The sequence below is a fragment of the Zonotrichia albicollis genome, chromosome 9 (genome assembly GCF_047830755.1).
Source record: "Zonotrichia albicollis isolate bZonAlb1 chromosome 9, bZonAlb1.hap1, whole genome shotgun sequence".
Lineage (NCBI taxonomy): Eukaryota > Metazoa > Chordata > Aves > Passeriformes > Passerellidae > Zonotrichia > Zonotrichia albicollis.
In genome coordinates, this window is record NC_133827.1 from 19,230,871 (window position 1) to 19,257,081 (window position 26,211).

At 50.2% G+C, this 26,211-nt stretch overlaps 1 protein-coding gene across 1 annotated transcript; it reads right to left on the bottom strand.

Annotated features, from left to right (window-relative positions):
* Nucleotides 1–692: 692 nt before the first annotated feature.
* ITM2C (integral membrane protein 2C) lies at nt 693–26,036 on the bottom strand. The gene is made up of 6 exons (XM_074546787.1): nt 25,853–26,036; nt 11,256–11,393; nt 9,139–9,327; nt 8,760–8,870; nt 4,515–4,665; nt 693–2,450 (listed from the first exon to the last, which is right to left on the bottom strand). Exons 1-6 carry the CDS (start codon nt 25,964–25,966, stop codon nt 2,359–2,361), a joined length of 795 nt encoding a protein of 264 aa, XP_074402888.1. The 5' UTR covers nt 25,967–26,036; the 3' UTR covers nt 693–2,358.
* Between the last annotated feature and the right edge of the window lie 175 nt (nt 26,037–26,211).

Below are 26,211 nucleotides of genomic sequence, written 5' to 3' on the forward strand. Positions count from 1 at the left end.
GCAAACAGAGTCACTGTAAGGTGCAGCTCCCCTCAGAGCCCCAGGATGGAAAAAGCACCCATACACTGAAGAGTTAAATGCAAAATGCAGCCAAAATGACTGTAAGGAGCAAAACATGAACTTCCTCCCTGACTGACCAGAGACTAACTGTGGAAAGAGGAACAGTCAGGGTCAGGAAAAATATTCTGATGCTTTCCAGCCAGAAGGATAAAACAGGGGGAGAAAGCCTGGGAGGGCACTAAGGGACCCCTTAATTTCTGGGTGTAGTGAGGAAAGGAAAAACCCCAAAGGCTGGCCCTGCAGAGCCAGCCAGGAGGCAAATGGAGGCTTAGGTCATGTTGGACACATTTCCTGTAGAAATCAAACAGCTGGAGAAGCAGGGCTGAGCACAAAGATCCAGTGCCCATGAGCCACCTGAGCAGCAGAGGGATCTGTCTGCTTCAGAGAGCTGAGCTGGGCACCTTCCCCACACAGGCTGTCCTGGGTGTCCCAGGGATGGCAGAGGGAAGGGCCCTCAGCCTGCAGGCATGGGCAGCTCCCCAGCAGGGCAGCCACATCCCACAGCTCTCCCATCTCCTTGGGAGGGCCTCCCCACTGCAGCATCCATCCCACTGGGCTGGACCCCCCAGCTGCTGCCTCCCACCAGCCACAGCTTTGTGCTTCCCATTCCAGACCAACACACACTTCACACATCAGAGGTAAAAGACTTTATTATCCCATGGGTTTTTCCTAAGAAGTAAGATTCCCACCAGACAAAATATACAAAGCATCTTATGTTTTCTTTCTACAACTGCATTCTCACCCTATGGAACAGTGAGCACATGAGCTGACCCCAAAGAACCAAGGTTTGCCCTTACAGCTGCGGGACTGCACAGTTAGCACATCCAATGACATCATGCAGAACCAGAGGGGAGGGCAAGAGGCCTGTGTGCACCTGAGTGCAGCCTCAGGCTTCTAGAAATGAAGAGAAATGAGGGCTTAAATTTACCAGTTACTTCCATGAAGTGAACCAATTCTCTGACCCACTTCTTGTCATCCTCTTGGCAATTAAAGGCTGGGGCTAGCAGCAAGTTATTGCTGGGAAAACACAATGCTAGAAAAGTAAATACCCATCTGGCAGTGGGAAACTTTCCACACCAACCTGCAAGAAGTGCACCTAATTCTTCATTTTACATCAAGCTTAAAGCAGAATGAAACCAAAGTGTCCTCCTCTACTTGACAGAAATTAATATTCATAGCTATGTTTATATAAAATAATAAATACTCAGCCTCTAACAATATACTAATTCCTATTGCATTACATGACCATCCTGAGATCCTGTTTTGTTTTCACGTAATTAACTCATAAAATTAACACTCAGAAGTTTAAAATATATTAACTTTGCATTTTGGTTCTGCTGAGTTAATGATTGTACTTGCATTTACTTTATCCTTCCTCTTCCAAAACAACAGGCTCACTTCAACAGATGGTGAACAGGTCCAGATTTGCTGGAAACCAATTAACAAGAATGTGCCAAGTTGAAACTCACCCCATTCTTTCAAGCCAAAAAACTGCCTGCATTTCAAGAACCTAATTAGTTTTAACTACATTTATGGAACAGAGGGAAGAATATTTAATTACTCTGCAATTCTTCTGTCTGATGATCAATAGAAATGCAGTTTTGTTCAAACAATTTCTCTGCAGTATATTGATCAGCTGAATCTTGCTTCTATCAGTATCTGTACTCCACTGCTGCCTGCAAATAATGTGATACACAGCTGGATTACAGTGATTGCTACCAAAACAGCTTTCACTGGAGGAGTTACACAAGAATACACACTGTTAAAAGATTTGAAAAACCTTCTTCTTGACTTGCCAGTAACCACCAGTTCTGCTGCTGGCACCTCCTTCCCTCTGCTGAGCTCTCAAACTGCCCTGTCTGTAGCCTCACAACTATTCCTTTCCTAAGTGCACCTGGTTTAGGTCACTGTATCAGCCCTGAAATGGAAATCCTCCTCTTGTGCATACCCCCTCTGTCCCAGAGCAATATCCCAGCCTGAAATTGCTCAGCCAGGAAAAGAGCACCTATTTCCAGCATTTCTATTCCTCTACCCAAACCTGCTCCCAAAGGGGATTTCCATTCTGTTATGTGGAAGAAGCTGCATCTACCCCCAGTTATCTTTGAGCACTGTGTAAATTTAAGCCCAGCCAATGTCTTGGGTAGGTAGCAGGGAAGGAAGGGCCACAAAGGACCCCAGAGGTCAGAGCTGCACAAGCTGGGGGGAGTATAAAAAGTAGCCAGATTACCATGTCTAAAGAGAGGGCTGAGAGCATGTGTGTGCAAGCAAAGCCAAGGGAGGTTACATCTGGAGAGTGCTTCATGACTTTTGGCAGATAACAGTTTCGACCACAAAAGTGTTTTCAAAGTGACGAATGCGATGACAGTTTCCAGCCTCACGTCGACTGATACCTAGAGGTGATTTAAACAGAGGAGAGAGGTGAATCAACAAATGAGAATCTGTAAGAACCAAAGCAAGGAGGGGAAGGAAAGCAGATGAGATGCAACTTCTGAACACTGAAGTGGGGGAACAGCATAGCCCATATGGAATGCAGCCATATCTGGTCTTTGGAAGAATTAACAACCTTCTCTAGGATATAGTCCTGCAGTAAGAGCTGCTATGGGCTGAAGGAGTCATCTGGCAACACCTGGTTTCAGCTGACAGCATCTCAGTGGTATCTCAGGGACCAGAAAGCCTCCAGAAACCAGCAGAAGTCACAGCCAAGAAGTGTTTAAAAGACCTGTTTGTATCCCTGGGTGCCTGATCCTGCTGTGGCCCCAGCCTGGGGCAATGCTTCCCCCTGGGTAACACCCCCCCATGCCTTCCAAATGCAGGTCCTCAGCTCTGAGCAGCTCTGCTGGCAGCTCCTCCCCCCTTACAGCAAACCTGGGGTGCCCCAATGACTGCCAGGGCTGTGCCAGTTATCTTTGAGCACTGTGTAAATTTAACTCTGTGGCAGTCAGTGCAGCTCCCACTGGGAAAGCACCATCATCTACAGCCATGGGGATCTCTGCACCCTGCAGCTTCCCCAGAGACCCCAACCCCACTGACTGTAGGTACATGTTCCAGTTAAGCCTTTAACTATACCTTAAAAGCAAATTAATACAAATACTGGTATTAAAGAGTATTTTGCAGCAATGTTATCATTGCAATATAAGATACATATTGCTAACTTCCATGAAATCATTTTTACACAGTCCAATGTTCCCTCTTCACAACACTTTCCGTACTATTATGAACTTAATTAATTAAAGGCAATTTGCAGATCTAATCTGCTCTGAATAGCTGCCACTGAATCGGGTGCCTTCATTAGGGAAATTTTCCAAACAATTCCCAACAGCACTGCTATTAGTTCAGCCCCAGGAGCCCACGTGGAAATAAATTGCTGGCTCCTGCAATCATTTCTGCAGGATTTGTATCAGGCTGATGGATGACACAAACACAGCACTCAGCACCCGTTTGCAGCAGCATCCTGAAGTTGGGCTTGGATTAACTACATGGGAAAAGGCAAAGCCCCAGAGGGAAACACAGCTCTGGTCATAAAGAGCCCAGCATGGCTGCACTAGCCAGAGAGGGGCTGTGATGTGGGGTGAGGAACAGGGACAGGGCTGTGATGTGGGGTGAGGAACAGGAACAGGGCTGTGATGTGGGGTGAGGAACAGGGACAGGGCTGTGATGTGGGGTGAGGAGGATTAGACAGGGCTATGAGAAGGGCGGTGAGAAGCAGGGGGCAGGGCTGTGGATGAGGAGCAGGGCAGGCTGTGATGTGGATGAGGAGCAGGCAGGCTGTGATGAGGATAAGGAGTAGGGGCTGTCAGGGGCGGAGGAGCAGGGCAGGCTGTCAGAGGCTGAGGAGCAGGCAGGCTGTGAGGGGCTGAGGAGCAGGGGCTGTGATGAGGATGAGGATCGGGGGCTGTCAGGGCTGAAGGGCAGGAGCAGGGGCTGTGATGAGGGTGTGAGGGGCTGAGGAGCAGGCAGGCTGTGATGAGAGTGTGAGGGGCTGAGGAGCAGGCAGGCTGTGATGAGGATGAGGATGAGGCAGGCTGTGATGAGGGTGTGAGGGGCAGGCAGGCTGTGATGAGGATGTGGGGGGCAGGCAGGCTGTGATGAGGATGAGGAGCAGGCAGGCTGTGATGAGGATGAGGGGCAGGGGTTGTGATGAGGGTGTGAGGAGCAGGCAGGCTGTGATGAGCCTGTGATGACCCGCCACCTGGAGCCATGGAGCCATTTGGCACCATGCCAGCAAGGACTTCATTAAGGGAAAGGACCATGTGGTTCCAATGACGTCATGATGGCTCCAAGTTCAAAGGTCACTGGCTCCAAGTCAATAAAAAGGGAATGGGTTTTGCTCTATATAAGTCAATGGGATTCATGGCTCCAAGATGGCGGTATATCATATAGTATGAGGAGCAGGCAGGCTGTGATGAGGGTGTGAGGGGCAGGCAGGCTGTGATGAGGATGAGGTAGGCCCTCACGCCGGCGGGCGCCGCGCCGCCGCAGCCGGTACGTCTCCTTGCCGCTGCACAGGCGGTAGATGAAGGAGCCCAGCTGCTCCATGTCGCTGACGTGCTCCGTGGCGATCATCTCCTCCTGGATGATGTACGTCTGAGGCAGGTATGTCCCTTTCTGCAAGAACAGAGTTCCCACTGAAATAAGGCACAAACACCCCCTGAACACAACTGTTTCACACAGAGCACCATGAACAACCAAACTGGGGAAAACTGCTGGGGCTCAAGCTCCACTTACTGAGGCCAGTTAATGTGTGACCTTGTCCTTGCAAGAAACTGTCCCTTGCTACTGGCACAGTGCACACAAAATAGATGAGATCCAAAAATGGAATGTTCACATAAGGGGTGAAGTCAGTGTAGGATCAACCCTGTTATAAACTGACCCAAATTTTAGAGCAGGATGCCCAAAACTGTAACTATGAGAGTACAACAAAGCCATCTGGAGAGAAATAAAAGCTTAACCAAAATTCCAGGAACTCCACTGAAATGTGCACTCTACATTTACTTCAAAAGAAAAAAACCAAAACCACCAGCCCAGCTCAGATTTCAACATTCTCCTCTCCTCTCTGGTCCACTGAGCAGAGCCACAGTGCCCACAGGAATGGGGATTAGAGATGTGCCATGGGCAGCACATTCAGAGAAGACCTGAGCCCCCCACACACCTTCATTGCCCCAGGAATGTCTGGGGCAGTGACATCCCTGCTGTTGGGTAGAGGCCACTGTGAAGGCCAGGGTGATAAGTGAGGTGTCATGGCAGAAAGCTACCAGGGGATGGATAAAACAGGGTTTCAGTGTGTCCCCAGAGATGGAGGTCTCATCTTCCCCAGCTCAGCACTGGAGACTGTCTGCAAGCTCATTCCCAGGTGCTCAGGGCATCTTTCATGTTTGGACATCACTGTAGCAACAAACAGCTGTGTAACAAGGGCAGCCTGGACCACGGCACTTGTGAGCAGGTGCTAACTAGATCATGAAGCAAAAAATCACCTCTGGTCCCTTTTCCTTAAGAAGAGTCAAAGAAAGAAAAGAAAAGTCAGACCCTGGGGCCAAGGTAAGCATAACTGTCTCCAGCTGAAAGGTGCAGCTGGGGGCTGTGTGCTCTATCCCCACCTGTCAGAGCTGGGGCAGTTCTCTGCTGTCCATGGGCAGTTTTTTCTTTATCTCTCCCACAGCCAACCCTCCCTGCAGGAGATCTCTGCTGTCCATGGCCACTGAGTGTCCCTGCAGGGCTGATCCAATCCCAGCATCCCATGGGGAGATGCTCCGCCCAGGGGAGGAGCCAAGCATTCCTACCTGGATCCAATCTGAGCCTGGCACAGCACAGCAGCCTTTGCCCCCTGCATTGCCAGAGGAGCAGCTTTTTGCTGCCCTGCATGGCCAGAGGGAGCCCAGGCCCATCTGCAGCAGCCCTGGAGCTGCAGAGGAAAACTCCCCCCTTGTGCAGGATCCCTGCTGCAGCAGAGCCACAGCTGGCACTGCAGGAGGGCTGAGCCCTCATGGATGGGGCTGGGACACCCCCTGGCACACAGGGGGCAGGGACTGCTCTCACTCTGTGACTGTTGGGTCTTTTGTACTACTGTATTTGTATTTTTAATTTTCCTAGTAAAGAACTGTTATTCTTATTCCCACATCTTTGCCTGAGAGCCCCTTAATTTCAAAATTATAATAATTCACAGGGAGGGGGTTTACATTTTCCATTTCATTTTCCATTTAGCAGACACCTGTCTTTTCAAACCAAGGCAATAACCAAGCAATAGCAGCACCATTTCAGGATTCACCTCTTCTGTTTCCCAGGACTGTTTATCTCCACAGAGACACACCTGGAAACACACTACCTAAACTCAGTGCTGAGCTGGCACAGCCAGGTAGATCAATAAGGCTGTCCTCTAACACTGCAGGATTAGAGAATTAGTGCCAGTTTGTACTGCACTAACACTTCAGTTCTGTAAGAAATTCCATTATTGATTCTCAATAATAGAGAAGGCAGGGGGGCTGTGAGATGCATGCAGCTCCTGGCAGGGGTTGTCAAAGTGACAGCCAGGGCTGGGGCTCTCAGCCCTGGAGAGAGGGCTCAGAGAGACATGAGCACACAGGCCAGTTTCTTCACTGTCTCAGACTGAAACAGCTGTGGCAGGTGAAGGGGGAATCACCACTCCTCCATGGCAGTGCAATAAGGACAGTACCTTCAAGTCTCTGCCAAGAGCTTTGAGCAAGCTAAAGCTCTGAGCATCTTGTGTTCTGCAGGAGATGTGGATGGTCCATCATTTAACTGGGTCACCTCCAGGCTCCTGCTGCTGCAGTGGGGAGCATCCCTCCATTCTTTTATGCAGCCCTGGTCACTGAACTGTCACACCTGTGCAGAACAAAGCCTGAAAGAAGCAGGCACAGTGCATGTGGCAGCCACTCTGCAAAGGGGCACCCTGGCACCAGGCTGGCCAGGAGGAAAGAGCAAAGGAGGTTCCCCAACTCCCTGAGCTGCCCCAGTCTGCTGGAGCAAACCACTGGTGTTAACTGCTGGACTGTGATTTGATTGTAGAAACAGGGATGCAGTCACTGAACAGATCCAAAACTAAACTTTCTGCGGGGAAAAATTCTCATTCATTAGGGACTTGACTGTATTCAGAGATGCAAAGAAGAAAAAAGTCTCCAAGTCCAAGGACCAACAAAGCTCACCCAGCATCCAAAAGGCAGCAGTTTTGAGCAGCAGGGCAAGTCATAGGGTCATAAAGATCCTCCCTGCAGCAGGAATAAACTTGAGCTTTCTGCCTGATCAGCAAGGCCACCCCCGCCACATGTGGCCACAAAGATGACAGGCCCAAAGGATCACAGCTAATTCAGGACTTTATCCTACCTGGTCTTGAAATCTTCAAGAATTTCAAGGAGGCAGTACAGCCTTTCTGGGTACCCTGTTCCACTGCTTCACTGTCCTCGTGGTGGAAAACTTTTCCTGAACCCAAAACCAAACTAATCATTTTAAAACAATGTCTCTAAGGTACAGGTTAAAGCCTCCAGAGACAGATTGGACACTACTGAACCATCTCAATAACCAGGAGGTCATTTAAATTCACACCTGCTTTGGGCTCTTCACATATGACCTCATATGTGCTTATGTAAGCATAAGCACATCCCCTTTTTAAATTCAAAGACAATGCATCATTTTCACTGGCTCTCAAATATATCTGTTATTTTAGGATGTGACCAGCATTCCCAATCTCTCAGTTGTTTTCTCTCAGCTTCTGCAATCCTGCCTTTTCCATTTCCCTCTGCCCCAGGGACTGGTCACCTGCCAGGGTCAGGAGCTGTGACAGCTCTGGATGAGTTGTAAGTAAATGTGTGTTGTACCCCTGCAGGGTTCCCAGCACATTTTCCAGACAGTCACAGTGCATGAAATTGTGAGGACTGCAAGGAAACAAACTGACAGGGACTGGAGATCAGGCTCTCTCCAGGCATTGATGCTTGTCTCTGAGTTCACACTGCAAAGTTCGCCATACTGCACATAGCAGGAAGTGAGCAAAGAGAATTTAAGAGCAAGAATTAGATTGTCTTTTTCCCTCCTTTTTTTTTAAGCAGACCCTCACAGGAGTGATAAAAGACCCAGGCTCAGTGCCTTGATTTACCTGCAGAAGACTGAGACAGATATGTACCTTCTGCAGTCTGAAAAATCCTGTGCTTTTTTCCTGCTGTGAAGATTAAATAGTATTCTATTTTAAGATGGCTGCTTTCAGCAGCACAGGCTTCTGAACTGAACAAAATCGCTGGTACTAAACCAAATTAATGCTGGCTGTGAGCATAACTGCATGAGCCCAAGCCTGGTGCTGCAGCCCAGAAGGGAGGGCAGCACAGATTCCCCCAGAAAGGTGAGTGCTGAAGGCCTGTTCCTCCCCAAGGGACACTGAGAGCTCTGCAAACCACAGTGCAAAACTCAGGAGGGGAAAGGAAGGAATTTCTTCCTTTTTCCTTTGATTCCTACAGTCAGTGAACACCAGAGGGAGGGAACCTGCTGCTTCTCTGTGTCTCCCTGGTCAGGCTGCTCATCGTGCCCAGCATTACTGTGCTGTCTGCACAATCAGTATTTCAGTCAAACCTGCTGAAGCCTTCACTCTACGTGGAGACTCAGGGCCAAGGCTCACTGCCCCAGACACAGCAGTTCTGATTTGCCAGGAGCTTTCCAACTCAAGGAAAGCATGCAGAAAAGCAGCAGGGCTGCAGCTGTACCTTCACGTTGACCAGCAGCTCCCACAGGTTGCGAGGAGGCATCACGATGGTGGTGTTGAGCTCGATGACGTAGCACTTGTCCAGGGTGATGTCATGGTACGCTGTCAGACCCTGCAAGCCAAGCACAGGAATGACACAAGTCAACTCTCTGCAATGAACCCTGACTGGGAAAATGGGTGAGGAGAGGCAATTCAGGGAAGACAGGACACTGTGTTAAACAAACCTCCCTACCCAGCAAGCAGAGCGGGTTGGAAAAGCCCAGAGAGGGCAGCTCAGGAATAGATCCTGTGACAGCAGTGACAGTGCTAGGCCATGAGCACGGAGCTGTGCACCCAGCCCAGCCCCATGGCTGCCCCCACAGGCCCCAGGAGCTCCTTACCCGCTGGAAATCATGGATGATGTCTGCAGGGTCGCTCCCTCCAAACTGGGGCACTGGCACATTGATTTGCTCGTAGTTCTCCTCAATGTAGATCTTGACATCCTCGTGCAGCTCCAGCTGCCCTTTGAAGGGCGAGTACAGCGAGTCTTCGTACAGGACCCCGCAGTGGAACACGCTCTCACGGGGCAGCTGTGGGGTACAGCACAATCCAGGCATGGCTGCAACACCACCCCCCAATAGCCACAGCAAACAGGAGTGTACCCCTGCTGGGTAAAACACTCATCAGATGCTTGAGGATATTGTAAGTTCAAGCTTTTTAGCAGAAAACATTCTTGGTGAACCTAGTGCAAGCTACCCTTGTGAAATGATCACATCTCACTTCATGCTAGCCAGGTGTAGCCAGGATATTTTATGAAAAATCCTTTCCTTAGGATTTTTCTCCTGAGAAGCTGGGAGGCCTCAGGAACAAAATGTAAACAATGGTTATCTGCTGCTGTGGAATGCAACAGGTGCATCTGTGATTGGGCTCATGTGGTTGTTTCTAATTAATGGCCACTCACAGTCAGCTGGCTCAAACTCTCTGTCTGAGACACAAGCTTTTGTTATTCATGCCTTCTTTTTCTATTCTTAGCCAGCCTTCTGATGAAATCCTTTCTAGTATTCTTTTAGTATAATTTTAATATAATATATATCATAAAATAATAAATCAAGCGTTCTGAAACACGGAGTCAGATCCTCATCTCTTCCCTCATCCTTGGACCCCTGTGAACATGGTCACAAGCCAGGTCCAAAGGGAATAAAGAATTCCCTGCTGGCTTTTATGAGGAGTAATTCAGCAAGGCAAACTGACTGCCTGCAAACTCTTATATTTCCTCACCAGGCTGTTCACATCCCTCCATAGCCATGGCTTCCAGTAACTGCATTTTTCTGCAGGAGGCATTAAAAAAACAGTGTAATTTTTAGGAGGCATAGAAGCTTGGGGTGAGCAGAGAATCATTTCTAGAGGCCCTTGTAGCTCAGAGTGGCAAATGCAGCAAAACAAAGTGGATTCACCTCCCAGCAAAACAGGAGCTGCTGTTCTCTGAGCAGATGGGAGGTGTCCCTGCCAGGACCTCCCTCAGGGCCAGGGCTGCTTCTCCCAGGGAAGTGCCCCCACCAAAAGCCCAGGGACAGGTGTCCTCACCTGGGACAGGGCTGTGTGTGAGGGGGGAGCAGCCCTGGGGCTGTCACAGCGTTTCCAGATCAGGTGTGAATGGGAATGGGTAACAAAGCACTGATGATTTCTTGAAACAAAACTGCAAATTAATTTGACAGCAAGGAAATGTATGGAGAAAAGGAGTATATAAAAAGACTCTTCTGCTGAGTGGATAAGTGCTGGCTGCAGAGTTGAAGGCAGCAGCAGTCCTGGGAGAACTCATTCACTAATAGCCACTCCACAGCACAACAAGGGCTCCAGTGCAAATCAGTGCTCTGGGGTTTCTTGGCTAAACACTCAGCAAGCCAGAGCTCAGCAGTTTCCTCCTCAAAAAGCAGCTCTGCTCTGTCTCATTCCCTGTGTTCTGACCCTCCACAGTGCTGCCAGCCCAGTGCCTTGGCCAGGCTGGGCCAGGCTTTGCAAAGACAATGTGGAAGAAAAGGTGATGAATTTAATGGAGGTTGAGGGCTCACTTTCTACATCATCTCCCACTTTGTTCTTACTTCTCTGCTTGCTTTATTAATAGCAGCACCTATTTTTGTCCCACCTACAGAGTTTTTCTGAGCAAGAGCCTACAAAACCTACTGCAAAAAGCTGTTCCCTTGCCTGTACCCCCCAGCTCTCTCCAGGCTTGCTCTCCCCTCACAAGCCATGCTTTCAGACTGCTGTACCCCAGGCAATGGGGTTTAGAAGGTACAACTGGCAGGATATTTTTATGCAGTTAATAAGAAAGCAAAACAAAGCCATAAGGGAAGGGGAGGGTTTCTGGAAGGCCCTTCATGGCATTGGGAATGGAGGTCAGCCTGAGCTTAGCACTTAAGAAATGCCTCATCTGCAGTGCCCAGCAACAAAATCCAGCAGCACCTCCCTCAAAGGCTGCTTGGGTTGATGGAGTCAGAAGTGCTTGCCAAGTGTCTCCTACCTGGGTGATGAAGAAGTATCTGTAGACGTACATCGATGCAAAGACCAGCCCCAGCAGCAGCACGAGCAGGCCCATGGTCAGGTAGCACACCCCGCTGAGCGACGAGCGGCGGCCCTGCGCCGCAGGGCCCGGCTCCTCCTGGGGACAGACACTGAGCTCAGAGAGTGCTCTGGGCCACCAGCAACCTGTGAACCCATCCAAGGCTGCTCTGGGCCACCAGCAACCTGCTGAACCCATCCAAGAGTGCTCCGGGACACCAGCAACCTGCTGAACCCATCCAAAGGTGGTCTGGGCCGCCAGCAATCTGCTGTCCCCTCCAAACGGTGCTTTGGGGCACCAGCAACCTGCTAAACCCATCCAGGGGTGGTCCAGGGCACCAGCAACCTGCTGAACCCTCAAAGGGTGCCCCAGGGCACCTGCAACCTGCTGGCACCTCAAAGAGTACTCTGGGGCATCAGCAACCTGCTGAACCCATCCTAAGAGTGCTCTGGGCCACCAGCAACCTGCTCTCCCATCCAAAGGCTAGTGCAGGCCACCAGCAACCTGCTGAACCCATCCAGGGGTGCTCTGGGGCACCAGCAACCTGCTGAACCTATCCAAGGGTGCTCCAAGGCATCAGCAATCTGCTGTACCAGCCACCAGCAACCTGCTGAACCCATCCAAGGGTGCTCTGGGGTACCAGCAACCTGCTGTCCCATCCAAAGAAGTTGTGTTGTGCAATGAACAGGGCAAGCACCACCCTGCAAAGCTACTTCACACCTGGCACTTGCGCATTTTTCCTCCCTTACCCCAGGTACATAAACTATTTACATTAAATACCTATATATTTATATGCATTGAAAAAAAAGTCTCTGTGTGTGTGTTTGTGTGAATATACACAGACATGTATCATCAGCTTCCCACCAATTGTTCAGAACAAAGACAAGCTTTGTTTCTGTGGGAGGTAAAGACTGACCAAAAATAAAAAATAAGATCAGGAACTCTTAGTTGTTGGTTGCTGAATGTAACAGCATTTATGTATTTATAGTCAATTTTTTTTAGTTGAAGTGCTGTCACTCATGGCAGAATTTCTCATTGGAAATTTTTGTGATGGGAATTACTGGTAGTCAAAATTTTTTAGTTGAAATGCTGCCACTCATGGCAGAATTTCTCATTGGGGATTTTTGTAATTAGAATTACTGGTACCTCCTGGTCCTGCTGGGGTGAGCTGACACAAACAGATGTGCTGATCTCAACTTCATTTTCAAGCACATTGCAGCACAGCTCCAAAGGAAAATGGACAGGGCATCAGAAGAAAACAGACCTATCCTCTTCAGAGTGCTGCCCCATCTATACAGACAGTGGCCAGCTCACCCTGTCACAGCCCTGACAACAGAGGGCAGTGCAAAGGCAGGGTTACCTCCCACAGACAGCTCATCCCAACCTGTGATGCTCTTGTTTTTCTACCAAAATAACCCTTCACATGTTAAGCAGAATGATGCAAGGCCTTTCAGAAGCAGATGAAAGGAGCTGGTTCAGAGATGCCCCAGTTTCCATACAGAAGAGCTGAAAGCTGCCCTCAGCTGAGCAGGCAGGCTGGGGAGAGAGGCACCAGGGAGGGCTCTTGCAGATTAACCCCCTCTGTGCTGTTTGAGATCTGATGTGAGAGGCACCAGGGAGGGTTCTTGCAGATTAACCCCCTTTGTGCCATTTGAGATCTGAATCTGATGTGAGAGGCACCAGGGAGGGTTCTTGCAGATTAACCCCTCTGTGCCATTTGAGATCTGATGTGTTTGACTACAGACACTCTCCACCTGGAGACTGCCACGAATGGGATGATGACTGAAAAGCAAACATCAGCCTCTCATTCCTAAGGTTCCTCACTTCTTAAAGGAAGAGATGTTTCTCCAGAATAACGTGACCAACACCCACAGAGTGCTGCCAGTGCTGAAGCCCCAACAGGACAGGCCTCTGTGTCCCCACCACCCTCAGGTGGCATCAGACCAGCTCTGCCCAGCCCAGCTGGCAGCAAACACCTCTTTTCCCTTTCCCTACCTTGGAGCAGCCCTTGCAGGAGCAGCATTTCAGTGAGGCTTGGAGGCACCATTCCTGTCCCAGCCTGGGACACCCCAGCATCACTGGGGCACCCATGGGGACCCTGCCAGGTGGGGATTCCCTGCTCCAGGAGCTCCACTGAGATGCAGGAACAGGGGCAGAGCCAGGAGCCCGCAGCCCCTCTCCTACCTGCTCCACTCCCAGCCAATGGGGATTCCTCCAGATACTTTTATTCCTATCACATTCAACCTGGTAACTGCCAAGACCAAATTGCTTTGGGGAGCTACAATTCCAGCACATCTCCAGGAGAAATTAATCTACATTTATTTCTGTTTCATCCCAGCTGCTGAAAGACCCACAGCACCTCGATTCACCTCCAGCTTCCTGCACTGAAGGATCACTGCAATCAGTTTGCTGCTGCTGCTCCTCCAGTAAATAAAGGGATGAGCAAGCTGAAAAATATTACATTTTTCCTCTCCTTCTGCAGACAATAGGCAGCAACTCTGACAAGCCACTAAGAACAGAAAAAAAGAAGCAAAAAAATCACATTACTAGAGGAAGTTTCAAGGCTCTCTGACATGAACTGCTAGGACAAGAAAGTCATGCTGGATGTCAAGTGTTTCACAAAAGCAGCTTTCCCCAGACACTTGTCATCACAGAGAGAGTGCAGACAGTGGGGGTGAAGAGGAAGGAGAAGATCTCCTGACACTGAAGCAAGGCTGAGAAAATGTTTAATGCTCTACAAGTGAACCATACCCAAAGGGTGCCAGGTTGCTGTGGTGGTTAATTGTTGAAGATTGCAATGCAAGATGTTTTCTATTCCCATCTGTATGGCAGATTACCTTTCTCAAGGGGTCAGTTTGCCTTATCTCTCTCTCTGAGTGACCACATTCACACCTCCCTGGGAGGGGACATTGCTGATAACAGCTATTGAATGTCACTGCATGGCTGATAAGAACTGCAGCATCCCATTGGGAGATGTGAGCCCAGAGGGAGGAGCCAAGCATTGCTACCCAGATATAATCCAGAGGTTTTGAGACACCAGCACGGCTTCTGCACTGGATTCCCCAGAGGAACAGCAGCTGCCTCTCCTTCCACTGGATCTTCAGAGGAAGAACACATCCTTCTCTACAGGATCCCTGCTCCAGCAGAACCACCCCTGACACTGCAGGAGGGCTGAGCCACAATTCCAATGGGGCTGCCACCAACACCCTGACCCACAGGGTGTCAGGTTGGGTTCTCACTCTGTCAGTGCTGTTCTACTGTACTGCATTGTTTATTTTATCCTATTATTTTTTTTTCTTCCCTATGAAAGAACTGTTATTTCCTGCTCCCATATTTTTTTGCCTGAGAGCTCCTTAATTTAAAATTTATAGCAATTCAGAGGAGTGGGGAGAGTTTACATTCTCCATTTCAGGGGAGGCTCCTGCCTTCCTTAGCAGGCACCTGTCTTTCCAAACCAAGACATGAACGCAGCACTGCTCCTGCTGGGGGCTGCCGTGCTGGCTCCAGGGACGGCCTGGAGAAGCTTCATGAGGACACAGCAATTCAAAGGGCAAAAAAATACTCCCACTAAGAGAAAAGCTGTGTTTGAGGAATGGTAGAGAGGGGAAACCAGCCCACAATGGTTTGCTACTTGCTAGGGCAGCTCTGTCCTCTCTGCATGACCAAAGACACTGTGAGACATCCCACCTCTCATTGCCAAAGATGGGTTTTGCTCCCTACAAGACATCCCTGGCTTCAGGAAAATTGCCAGAGCTTTGCCCTGTGGGAGAAGGTGGGAGAGGCAAAGCAGAGCTTTTATCTGGAAGAAGTTATTAAACCCCCAAATTCTGAGGGAGGAAAGAAAAAAATCAACAGCAACCATTCTGAGAGAGCAGCAATTTAGGCAGTGAGGTTAAAAATGCAGCCAGGCAGGCCAAGGGGAACAGTTGACACAGTCCTGCAAAATACTGAATAAAAATCACCTGGAAAACCTGACTAAAAATGTGTGTCTCCATCCCCCAGCCCAGCAGATGGAAAGGCCACCAGCCTTTATCACTGTGAATAAATGACAATTTAAAAGCAGCTACATCAGTCTGCAGCTCAGCTTGGGGCTGGAGGCATCCCCAGCACGACACCCCATCTGCACCAGCCTGCAAAAATCCAAGAAGTTTGTTACACAGGCTGCTGCCCTGCTTGTACCACTAGACACCTCATTTCCCACAGGACCCCCACTCCCTGCAGCAGAATTGTTTACAAGCAGGGTACTCCAAAAACCAGAAAATCCATCACAGCTGATTTCTGTCTCTTCTTGCCTAGGAATGCCTGGCTCCCCAGCAAGGGGAGAATCAGACTTGGCAGCAGGATTTTCCTGAAGAGTTCATTTCCCCAAGGTGTGCATTTCCAACGGACAAAAATCAAAATATTAACCCACAAAAATGGTGTGCATTCACCAGATATTTAACAATGTTCCAGAGAATTCATTAACCAGACACACTGCTTGCAACAAGCTATCCTATTAATTTTCTGCCTTGAAAAAGCTTGGGGTTTTTTTGGCCAAGAGGAATGGCAAAGGTTGGGGTTAAAACCATCCCTGGGAAGAGGTAGGGACAGCTGAGTAAATGGGCTTTCCTCTTTTTGTTGTTTTAAACACAATATTCCAAGAGCTGGACGTATTTTACACAAAGATGAACATAAGGCCCTCCCTCCCCTCCCTGGGCTGAGCAGAGGCCAAACATTTATTTGTGACACAAGGAAAAGCAACAGCAGTGGCAGAAGGGCAGCATGTCCATGGTCCAGGCACTAGAGATGTGCATGTGGGGAGGATGCACAGACACACCCCAGCTCTGCAGAGCACCTGCTGCCTCTCCACACACTGATCCCTTCTTTGCTCCATTTTCCTGGGCAGTGCCACTTTGCTGACCCTACAGAAAGGGCTGGGCTGCTCCCTTTCCCGGGAACCATTTCAGAAGAGGCAGTGGGTAGAGCTCCTTATGCTCTGCAAGCCAAGGGGAAGCCACAGCTCACTCTTCCCCTGCATGGACAATGGGGAGAAAAGCACCCACCTGTCACCAAAAGCACCTGCACATCTTGGCATTGTCCTGCTAATCCTTCATTCCACTGGGACACTCAGAGGCAGCTCCACACAGAAGCCTGAGCTCCCAGACATGCTGACTCTGACTGCTGTCAGGCATTCAGCCCAGCACCAGCAGCTGACAGGATATTGGAATATAAAAAGGAATTCCTTTCCTCAGATAAAACAGGCTCTTCACTATGACTCAGTGCCCTGCCAGCTCACAGGGCCAGCACAGCAACAGAGTGCAGGCAGCAAATACCCTGATGGGAAAGGATGGAGGCATGATACAGACTATGGGGGAGAAGAGGCTGGAAAGTAGCCTGAGGGGTGGGGAAAAGCCCTGATTCAGTCTTCGTGGATTTTCTATGGAATTTCAGGTCTTGCTGAGGACATGACGAAAATGGCTGATGTCCTGTTATCCCTGGTTTGTACTGAATGGTTAAGGAACAGTTCTCCTGCAAGGGGGTTGGGGGACAGAAACCCGGCTGGGCACAATGTCTGGTTCAAGATTTGGAAATCAAGTTCAAAGGCCACAGTGAGTCAGAGCAGGGAAACCTCCCAGACACCTGTGGCTGAGCCAATCCCCCCAACTTCACAGCACTGAGCCTTAGGACACAGCACTGCAGGAGCTGTTCACAAGAACCATACCTGGTGAGATGCTGCCTTTGGAATTTCTCATTAATACAGGAGAAGGTTATAAAAATAGAAATGTGACATTATTGCTCCTTCATCAGCCATGCCTTGCTGAAGAGGACAGAAGTGAGAAAATGAAAAGTGTCATGTCATGCCTTGATCCCTTCCCAAGCCACACATTGATTTGGCAGAGATGGACTCAGCTCTGGGCCTTTTTCTGCTCCTGCAGCTTCAGAAACACAGGAGCCCTCCACAAACCCTGCTCTCTGCATTTCTGAAACACATGGGTTTGAAATCTTTCATTTTAGGTGTAGCAAGGCCTGACAAACTGGGGACAAAGATTGGCAAATGTCTAAATATACACCCCCAACAGGAAAAGAAGCGTGGGGTGACTAAAAATAGTAGATGTGATTTTGGTGACTGACAAGTGAGGAGAGAAATGCAATGCAAAGGGATGCAGTTTGGAGAGCAGTGCCATCTAAAATATGTCATCACTCTGTGGGACACTGTTCAAGGGAGCAGCAGCCTGAGCTCTCAATGTTTGATGCACTGACATAACTGCAGACACTGCCATGGCCTCCTCAAAGGATGCAGGCTCCAAAGTTAAGCAACCCTCATCAGAACAATCTAACTTGCACTCAGGAATTCCAACACAGTGGAACTCTGTGGTGGAGAGCCCCAGGGACGGCCAAAGCCAGCTGGGTGGGCAGGCAGGGCCCAGACTGCAGCACCTGCCAAGCTCTGCAGCAGGGAGGTGAGAGACTACACACAGGGAAAAGGCAAAGGAAGACAAGAAGAGGAACAGAGATAAAATATCACAGCAAAGGCATCCTGGCATCCATCAAAGCAGCCCTGACACTCCAAAGAAGGTTCCTGTGCCAGATGAACAAAAAATGAGTCCTGCCCTTAAGAGCAGTTATGCTTGGAGAGAGGAGAGGAAGCAAAATGAGGAGAATACCGGGTGAGCCCATGGGGGAACACTGCCTGAGGACCTGCCCTGGCTGAGAGGGCTCAGAGCTCTGCACTGGCAATGAGAGGCCTCTCAAGGAACCCACACTTGCAAGGCGAGTCCTTCCAGGCTGAAGGGCATTTCTGATGCTCTAGGTCTGCATGCACAGACAGAGAGGAAAACACACACACACACATATACACATATATATATATGGCACACAGTTTCCAAGGCAACCAAAGTCCCTGCTCACAGTCCTTGAGCAGCGCTTGCACTGGCCACAGCATTTCCACAGGGAACACAACTGATGACTTTTGGATTCAAAGATGCCTGGAAGCAAAAAAACCCAAAAGCAAGCCAGTAATTAAGAGACTATCACAGCTGAAGGCAAAAAAAAGTTGCAATAAATGAATCTACTCACACCTTTGAGTGACACCACAGCATGTGACTAGCAACAAAGCCACCTGCCTCAGGAGTCGCTTCACAGTGCTGGAAATTAGAATATCAAAAACAACCACTGGCTAATTAAAACCCCCAGCATTGTTGCCATATGACAAAGACAGCAGGATGTTAAAAATGCAGCCTAGCATGTGGGAGCTCCTAAGCACTCAGTGATCATATTTTCCTTCTCCCTCATTGGCAAGAGAGATATAAATCCCCCTCTTTTCTCCTTTTTTCATCCCTTTATGGAACTAAAGGGCTGTTTCTCCTCCCTCTTCGCACAGGGGTGAGGAATTAATTTCCATATTTTTGTTTTGTTTTGTTTTTTTGGCAGAGGCACAACAACTTCCAGCTGGAATGATTCCAGCCTCCCTCTCCTTCTCCCAGGAGTAAAACCATTCAGAGCATTAGCAGAGCCAACAAAGCCCCTGGTAAAAACAAGACTGTTCTTACCACGCTCACAGCTGAAGCCCTGAGCATCCTGTTGAACAGAGAGGCTGGCAGAGAGAAAATAAACAGCTGTGACAAAGTGGCAAAAAAAAAAAAAAAAATCCCAACCTGGGCATTTAACAGCCTGACTGCCAAAATACTGATTCTGATAAACACAGCCTGGTTTCCAGGCCACTCACTGCAGTGATGGGGAAAATCAGTCTCTGCCATGGAGCAACACCACAGCTAAAAGGCTCTGGAGCACATGGGCAGACCTCACTGGGAGAGGGAAGGAGCCAGCACAGCCCTGTGAATGAAGGCCATGGGTTGTTTAGGGTTTTTTACAAAAGACTCCCTGAAGTGGGAGGTGGCATTAAAAGAATTTTCCCCAGGAGAAGAATGGAGGTTGAGCTTTGGCACTAGGTCTCAAACCTCTCTAGAGCAATGATAGGCAAAAGCAGCTCAAGCAAGAGTGAAGCAGAGCAGCTGCTCTGGGAATAGGGGAAGCTCTTAAACTGAGAGGTTGGCAAATTTAAAGAGAGCCTTGACTCAAAAATAAAGACATATGCAGGTGGGCAGACACCTGACTCCTTAAAAGACCTCTCACAAATGCCAAAAATATCCAAGAACACTGTGAAACTGAGGTAAGGAAATGCCAACAGCTTTCAGCTTGCTCTTGGTGTAGCTAAGCCTTCCTTCCCCTCCTGGGTGGAGGGAAGAGAAGCTGCTACCAAAGCCAGTCTGTTTGCTTCCACCATCATGCAGGGCTTGGAAGAAGCAAGCCATGAGCCTGGGTCCCCACCAGAGTGCTGAGCTGTCCCTTGGGACTCACTCCCCTTTTCCCAGCCTGCAATTGTACAACTGCTCCCATGTAAAACAAACCCACCAGCAACCCATGCAAGTGGCCCTGGGCACAAGCCAAGGGAGACAGAGGCTGATTTTGCAAGAGGTGTGAAGGACTGGGTGCTGTGGCAACACATCTGAAAGCAGAAAATGTGATGGGAAAAGACACATCCAAAGGTTTCACATGATTTCACCTGAAGCTTTTCACCTCTGGTGATGCCTTGGGAGGCTGAGGAAGCACAGGACTCACCTGGACACTGCCACTGGGCTCTCCCTGCTTCCCCCAGACAGCTCCATGTCTGGAGAGCTTTTGGGTGTGTGCAATTTAAAACCACAGCACCCACCTTGGAGCTGGCAGAGATGGTCAGAGCAGGCATTCTGGATCTCACCAAGAGCAAGCCAAGCACTGCTGATCTGGCTATGGCCAATGAAGCCAGCACTGTCCCTCCTCACTCTTCCTCTAGATGTGACTGGAAGAAAGGACACAGGCATACCCAAGATGCCCAAGAACATCCTGCCTTCTACTGGTTCTGCAGACAAGAGGGACAGTCCCAGCCAGAAACCTGCACTGATCACTGCAAGCATTGGGGCAGAGTCCAGCATCTCCTGTCATCTTCAAGGAACCAGACTTCAGGGTACAGTATTTGTTTCTTCCCTGAAAATCAGGATTTGCACAGTGTCACACCATAAAATGAAGTCGCTGCTCCCTTCTGGAACACTGACAGCTATTATCTTTTCTCCCAGCAACAGTATAGGAAAACTGTGACAGTCAATCCTACACTTGAAAATTCACCACAAAGAAAAGGTGTCTAGTTTAACAACAGCATGAGAGAGGAGGCAAATTTACCCTTCTCTTTGTTGTTCAAACTGACTTCAAAGGTAGGGCATGGCACCAAGGAAGACAACTCTGAAAAGCAAGTGCAGAGATGAGTGCAAAAACCCAGCATCCTCACACTGTCCTCCTTCAAATGGTAACACTGGCATTAAAAAAATACCCAAACATTCCTAGGTTCTCACACATCACCTGGGAAGAAAATATGCACCTACAAGATGACTTTTTCATCTCCTGTAAACCTGGTAATGAGCAAACATTTGGTAGCACAAAATCAGGAACTGCAGAGCAGTGCACAAGGACACCTCATCCTCCATCTCTCCAGACCTGGCTGCAGTGCTCTGCTGGATTCAGCTCCCTTCTTCTGGGCTTCTGTCTCATACTTACTTTTGGTTCATTTGCACCCTTTGAAACTCTTCTGTTTAAAGATATTTCTTGGTTTTCTGTGTTTAGCCAAAAAAAAAAAACCTCACCAAAACTGCTGTGCTCAAAGCAGGTAAACTCAACAGGTTCTTCCCATGTGAAGAGCTCCTCCATGCAAAGCTGGGCTGGCTCCAGCTCTGCCCCAGCTCTGGGAGAACACAAACCTCTGCACAGCTGTTTCCAGTTCCTCTGGCTCCAGCTCTTCAGTCTACATCTCTTTGGTGAAAGACAGCTACATGTTTCAATATTCAGTTGCATTTATAATGTTTCTGCTTGGAATAGATACTCTCTGTCCTAATCCTTCTGCCAGTTTTAGTCAGATCCTTTGTCATGCTCAGCTGGAATATCAAATATTCATGTCTGGAGTCCTATAAGACACTGAAGTCCAGTATTTCACTAGAGCAGATCCTGCAAGAGGTCCAGAACATCTTTTTTATTCCATTTCAAACCTTTTCCTCTGCTTCCAGGGCATCCCCAAACCACAGAGAACCAAAACCAAATGACAGTGCTTCTCTTTAAGCTGACAACTCCATATAGGCCACAAAAAGAAATCACCATGGTGGTTATAGGAGGGTTGGGCAAAGACCAGCAATACCCTTCTGTGACAGGAGGCTGCTTCTTAAAATGAGGATATTCATATTCAACTCCCTAAGCCTGAACAGGGTGAGAACCCCCACAGCTCGAGAGCCTCAAGGCTGGACTCAACATGTCAATGAGCACAATCAATCCACACTGCTGCCAGCAAGCTTTTCCTTCCTCTCTCTGAATTTCCAGCTTGCTTTGTGAAAAAGCCTCTTTTTCAAAGACTCTTCCTCACATCCCCTTCCCTCGCCATCTGTCTCCCACCTCACAACACTGTGCAAAGGAGTCGCTCACCAAACCCAGCACTGCCCTGGCACAGCAGCACCCACAGATTGGTGTGACCCTGCTTTATGTGCCCTGAGAGCCTCTGCTCCTCCACCTGCCCCTGAGCTGGAGCCCAGCTCTGCAGCATCACTGCTCAAGGTGAAGCAAAGCCCTGGGACAGCCACAAGTGGCACTGCTGTCCTGCTGCCACCACAAAGTGCTGAGCCTCTTGGGCTTGCTCAGGCAAATGCAAAGCATTCCCAGCTGAGCATCAGGAAAGGCAGGGGAGTATGGACAGGGCACCAGCCCCAGCTCTGAGGCACTGTCTGCCTGCTTTAGAGCTCCACATGCACAGCAGAGCTGCTCCTCACTGGGGAGAGGTTCCTCACAGGGACCAGAGGGGTCCTCAGGAATGTGCTCCCCATGAGTTTCCAGGCTTTGCCCTGCTGTTTCTGCCAAGCAAGGGAACCACGCTGGGTGTGGGGCTGTGGCAACAAGGAGGGGGCTGGGACAGCTCAGCTGCCAGCCAGGAGTTGGGGCACCCAGCAGGGAGAGGTGCAACTACAGAGAGACCACCCAGACACAGAGGGCTGGATGGATTCAGTGCCAGGCAGCAAGCAGCTCCTTGTGGGAAACTCCATTCAACCCGGAAGGGTGTGATCCAAAGGCCACTGAGTCTTGTCAAGGCTTTGGGAATGCAGATGGGATGAAAGACATCAAATCAAAGCCTGATATTACTGAAGCCAACCAAGAGCAAAACATCAGTCACAGCCTGCAGGCAGCATTGTGTGCACCCTGGAAAGCTCCTTGCATCCCCTGGGGCTGTGAGGCACTGCCAAGGTGTTTCCAGCAGGCTCACCAGGCTGTGGGTATGGAGAGAGCTCTGCCAGTCCTGCCTGGACCGTAAACCCTTCTGTCCCACCAGCCAGACCTGAGCAAACACTGCCCTGACTTCGACACTCATCCTTCCAGAGACAAACAGTGCTGCAGGAGCAGTCCTTTCCCAGAGGTAGGACAAGAGGCTCCTGTGAAAGCAGCCCCTGGATCAGCCAGATGTGTTTCCTGCAGACCCCCTGTCCCCAGACACCAGCCTGTGTTGGCTGCCAGGCGCCAATTCCCCCAAGCACTCTGCGCAGAGAGAGGGCTGACAGGTGCCCTCCTCCGCCCACTTCCACCTACTCCAGGTCAGGCTGCAGCTGTTCATGAAACCTTCTCTGGCTCTTGCACTGTGTCTGCCAAATAATGAGCAATTATTAGAGGGATGCACAAGGGATCAAAAAAAAAAACCCAACCCACGTTTTAACCAGAGAGCTCCAGCCATCAGAGTTATTTGGTTCCTGTGGATTTCAACATTCACCTCAATCACAAGGAGCACACTTTCCAGCCCAGTTACAGACACAGCCTATGTGTCTATTTATTTCCATTTTAAACTGCAAATATGGAGTTCAATTAAAACTTCCTGAATACTATTTTGCATCTGAACAAATATTTCCCAATGAACACAAAGGCTGCATAACCTCAAGCTGCCTTCTGCTCAAGGCTGCTACATCCCTACAGTTCCTACTAAATGACAGGATTGTTTCATCTATAATCCCTTAAAGTCTTGCAACAGTCTCAAAATTACAGGGATTTTTCTGACAGGAGTTTAAATATTCTGCATATTCTTCCTGATTCAAGCCAAGCTGTGCAGGGAGAAACAAGGTTCAGGCACATGCAAGCTTGCTGTCAGGACTGCTCACCTACTACTTTTCAGGACACATTAGCATTACAGACATCTTCCTGCCTGCTGCATCTTTGCATTCACCAAGCACCTGCCAAAATCCCCAGGCTGCAGAAGCTGCCGCTGAATCATCTCCCAGCTCTGGCTCCTATCACTGGGATTGAAGTTATGAGATCAAAGAGGAGAGGAATGCAGAGCATCTTGTTTGCATGTCACCAATGCCATTTTGCTGTGAGGCAGCTCGAGAAAGACACACACAGGCAGAAATTATTGGAGTGTGGCAAAAAAAGCCTGGATATGGAAAGACCAATGCCACAAGCTGGGTGTCTGACAAAGGTAAAGGTCCAGCTAAGCCCAAGCACAACAAAGAATCCACTGTCATAGTCTGAAATCCATTTTCATACTCTGAAAAACACCATCAGGAAGAGGCCACCTGATGTCAGGGGATGTGCTGCTCCCTGGACACCCTCACACAGCACAGGCTCGCTGTAACCCACTCCTGCCCTTATTGCATGGATCTTATGCTGATGTTCTTACATGTCTGTCTGGAATCAAGAGATTGTTAAGGAGCCTTTGTTCCAAATTCATGTTTTTAGGTTCCTTTGTAGCTCACAGAGGTGGGCTTAAAAAAACACCCCCCTGCCTCCCAGGAGTCAGAGGAAGGCCCAAAGCAACATAAAAACCCCCAAATTTATTATTTGCTACCTAAGCCAATTTCATACATCTGGCAGGACCTGAATCAGAGTAATTTTGATTGCTGGGATCTGGCAGCACTAATGATAGAAACAAGCTTCTGTCACTTTATTACTTTTTAAACTGCTTTTCTCACAGTGCTCCTGAGAAATGGACAGATCCTGCCTGAACTCATGCAGGATCAACAGAGGAACTGAGTTTCTGGCTGTGGAAGGCTGGTTTAATGGCAGGGTGAGCTGGAAGTCCAGTGTGACAGTCAGATTCCAGGGCTGGACATCAGAGGCAGGAAGCAAGCGAGCACCTGAGTTTGTAATTAGGAAATACAGTCAGGAAATCACTGAGAGGTCACTGTCAACCACGTTCCCCCAGGTCTCTGCAGAGCTCCCTGCTGAGATTAACAGATGCAATCATGACAGACTGAGCTCAGTCAGACCCTGGCAGTGCAGCTGAGAGCTGTGAGCACATAGAGATCATCATGGTCTGACTGCCTGAACTCTGCAGAACAGGGCAGTCTCCTTGAAGCCCCTGCTGCCAAGCACTTCTCCAGAGCCATTCCCACTTGTTTGCTGAGGCACATGAGGAGGAACACTCTGCACTGCTGCAGGGACAGAGCAAAACCACAGCTCCCACATCGTTCTTTGAGTCAGAGAGAGACTAGGGTTCAATAAATGATCAGACCACATGCACAGCCTAGGGATTTATGAGGGATACAGAAATGCCATTTAGAACTCCTCCTGTGAAACAGGAGTGCTGTAACAGGGCAGAGTGGATGCCGTGGGTCAGGCCCAGCTCAGGATGACACCCTCACAATACAGAGTGGAATCCACCCAGCAGGTCCACCCTCACAGCAGGGCTGGCAAGTGGGGCTCTCCAGCATCAGAGACTTCACAAACATCCAACTCCTGCCAAACACAGCAGTGCCTGGTTCAGTGTCTGTGCTGGAGAGGGGCACTGCCCGTGCCACCCCCACACTGCCCGGCATCCAAACACAACAGTGCCTGGTTTGCTGTCCGTGCTGGAGAGGGGCACTGCCCATGCCACCCCTGGCACTGCCCAGCACTGCCCGGCCACGGCTCCCACAGCCCGGGAGTGACCCACACAGCTCTGCCCAGCCCCAGCGCACCTTCTGCATCTTCTGCTATGGATGTTCCAGTGCCTTCGCTCCCCTTGTGCCCGAAGGGATCCCAACCCTGCAGGCATGAGCACTGGCTCCCCCCTGCTACCCATCACCCGGAGCCAGCAGGGCAACTCCACATCACCGTGTCAACTCTCATCTGGAAAGCATCTACAGCTCTGTGCCCTTAGCCCCTGGCTTCCCATCTTGCTCCAGCACCATCTGCTTTCCTCCTCTTGCCTCTTCCCCGTGCCAATCCAAAGCCTTCAGAGATGGCAGGATTTGACATCCACCCGTGCATGACCAATCCGAAATTACATTCCCGCAGGCTAACCCGCCCGAAGGGATGAGTTCTGCTGCCCCTGTGTGCGCTGGACATTCACTCCCGTGCCCAGGGACGGCTGCTGGCGCCAGGGCGCCCCTACCCTGCCCCACGCCCTCCCCGCTCCTCTCAACTCTGGGCACCCACCAAGCCCCGAAGCCGTCGGTAAAGCCGGACACCTCTGCCGGTGCCTGCCCGAAGCAGCACCGCAGCGCCTGCACCCCTCGACCCCCGCCGCCCCTCGCCCCCGCCCCACTCACGGCGCCCGGGGGCAGCAGCACGGCGCCCGCCACCCCATCGCCCCCCGCCGCCTTCTCCTTCTCCTTGTCCGGCTTGAGCGCCGCGGGCGGCTGCTGGACGCCGATCTTCACCATGGCCCCGCTCCGCCGCCACCGCCGGCCCCGGCACCGCCCCGGGGAGGGGCCGCGCCGCGCCCGCCCTCAGCGCCGAGCTCGCCACGGGCACCGGGCGGGCACCGAGCCCTCAGCGCGAGCCCGCCATGGGCACCGGGCGGGCACCGGGCCCTCAGAGCCGAGTCCTCAGAGCCGAGCCCCCCACGGGCACCGGGCGGGCACCGAGCCCCCAGCTCCGCCCGCGGCCACCGGGCGGGCACCAAGTC

Excerpts from the sequence above, each read along its gene's own strand:
- ITM2C (XM_074546787.1), bottom strand. The coding sequence starts at position 25,966 with ATGGTGAAGATCGGCGTCCAGCAGCCGCCCGCGGCGCTCAAGCCGGAC. Across the intron at positions 9,328-11,255 it reads GATACTTCTTCATCACCCAG|CTGCCCCGTGAGAGCGTGTT; the intron begins GTAGGAGACACT and ends TGTACCCCACAG. Across the intron at positions 2,451-4,514 it reads GCGGCGCGGCGCCCGCCGGC|GTATCAGTCGACGTGAGGCT; the intron begins GTGAGGGCCTAC and ends AATCACCTCTAG.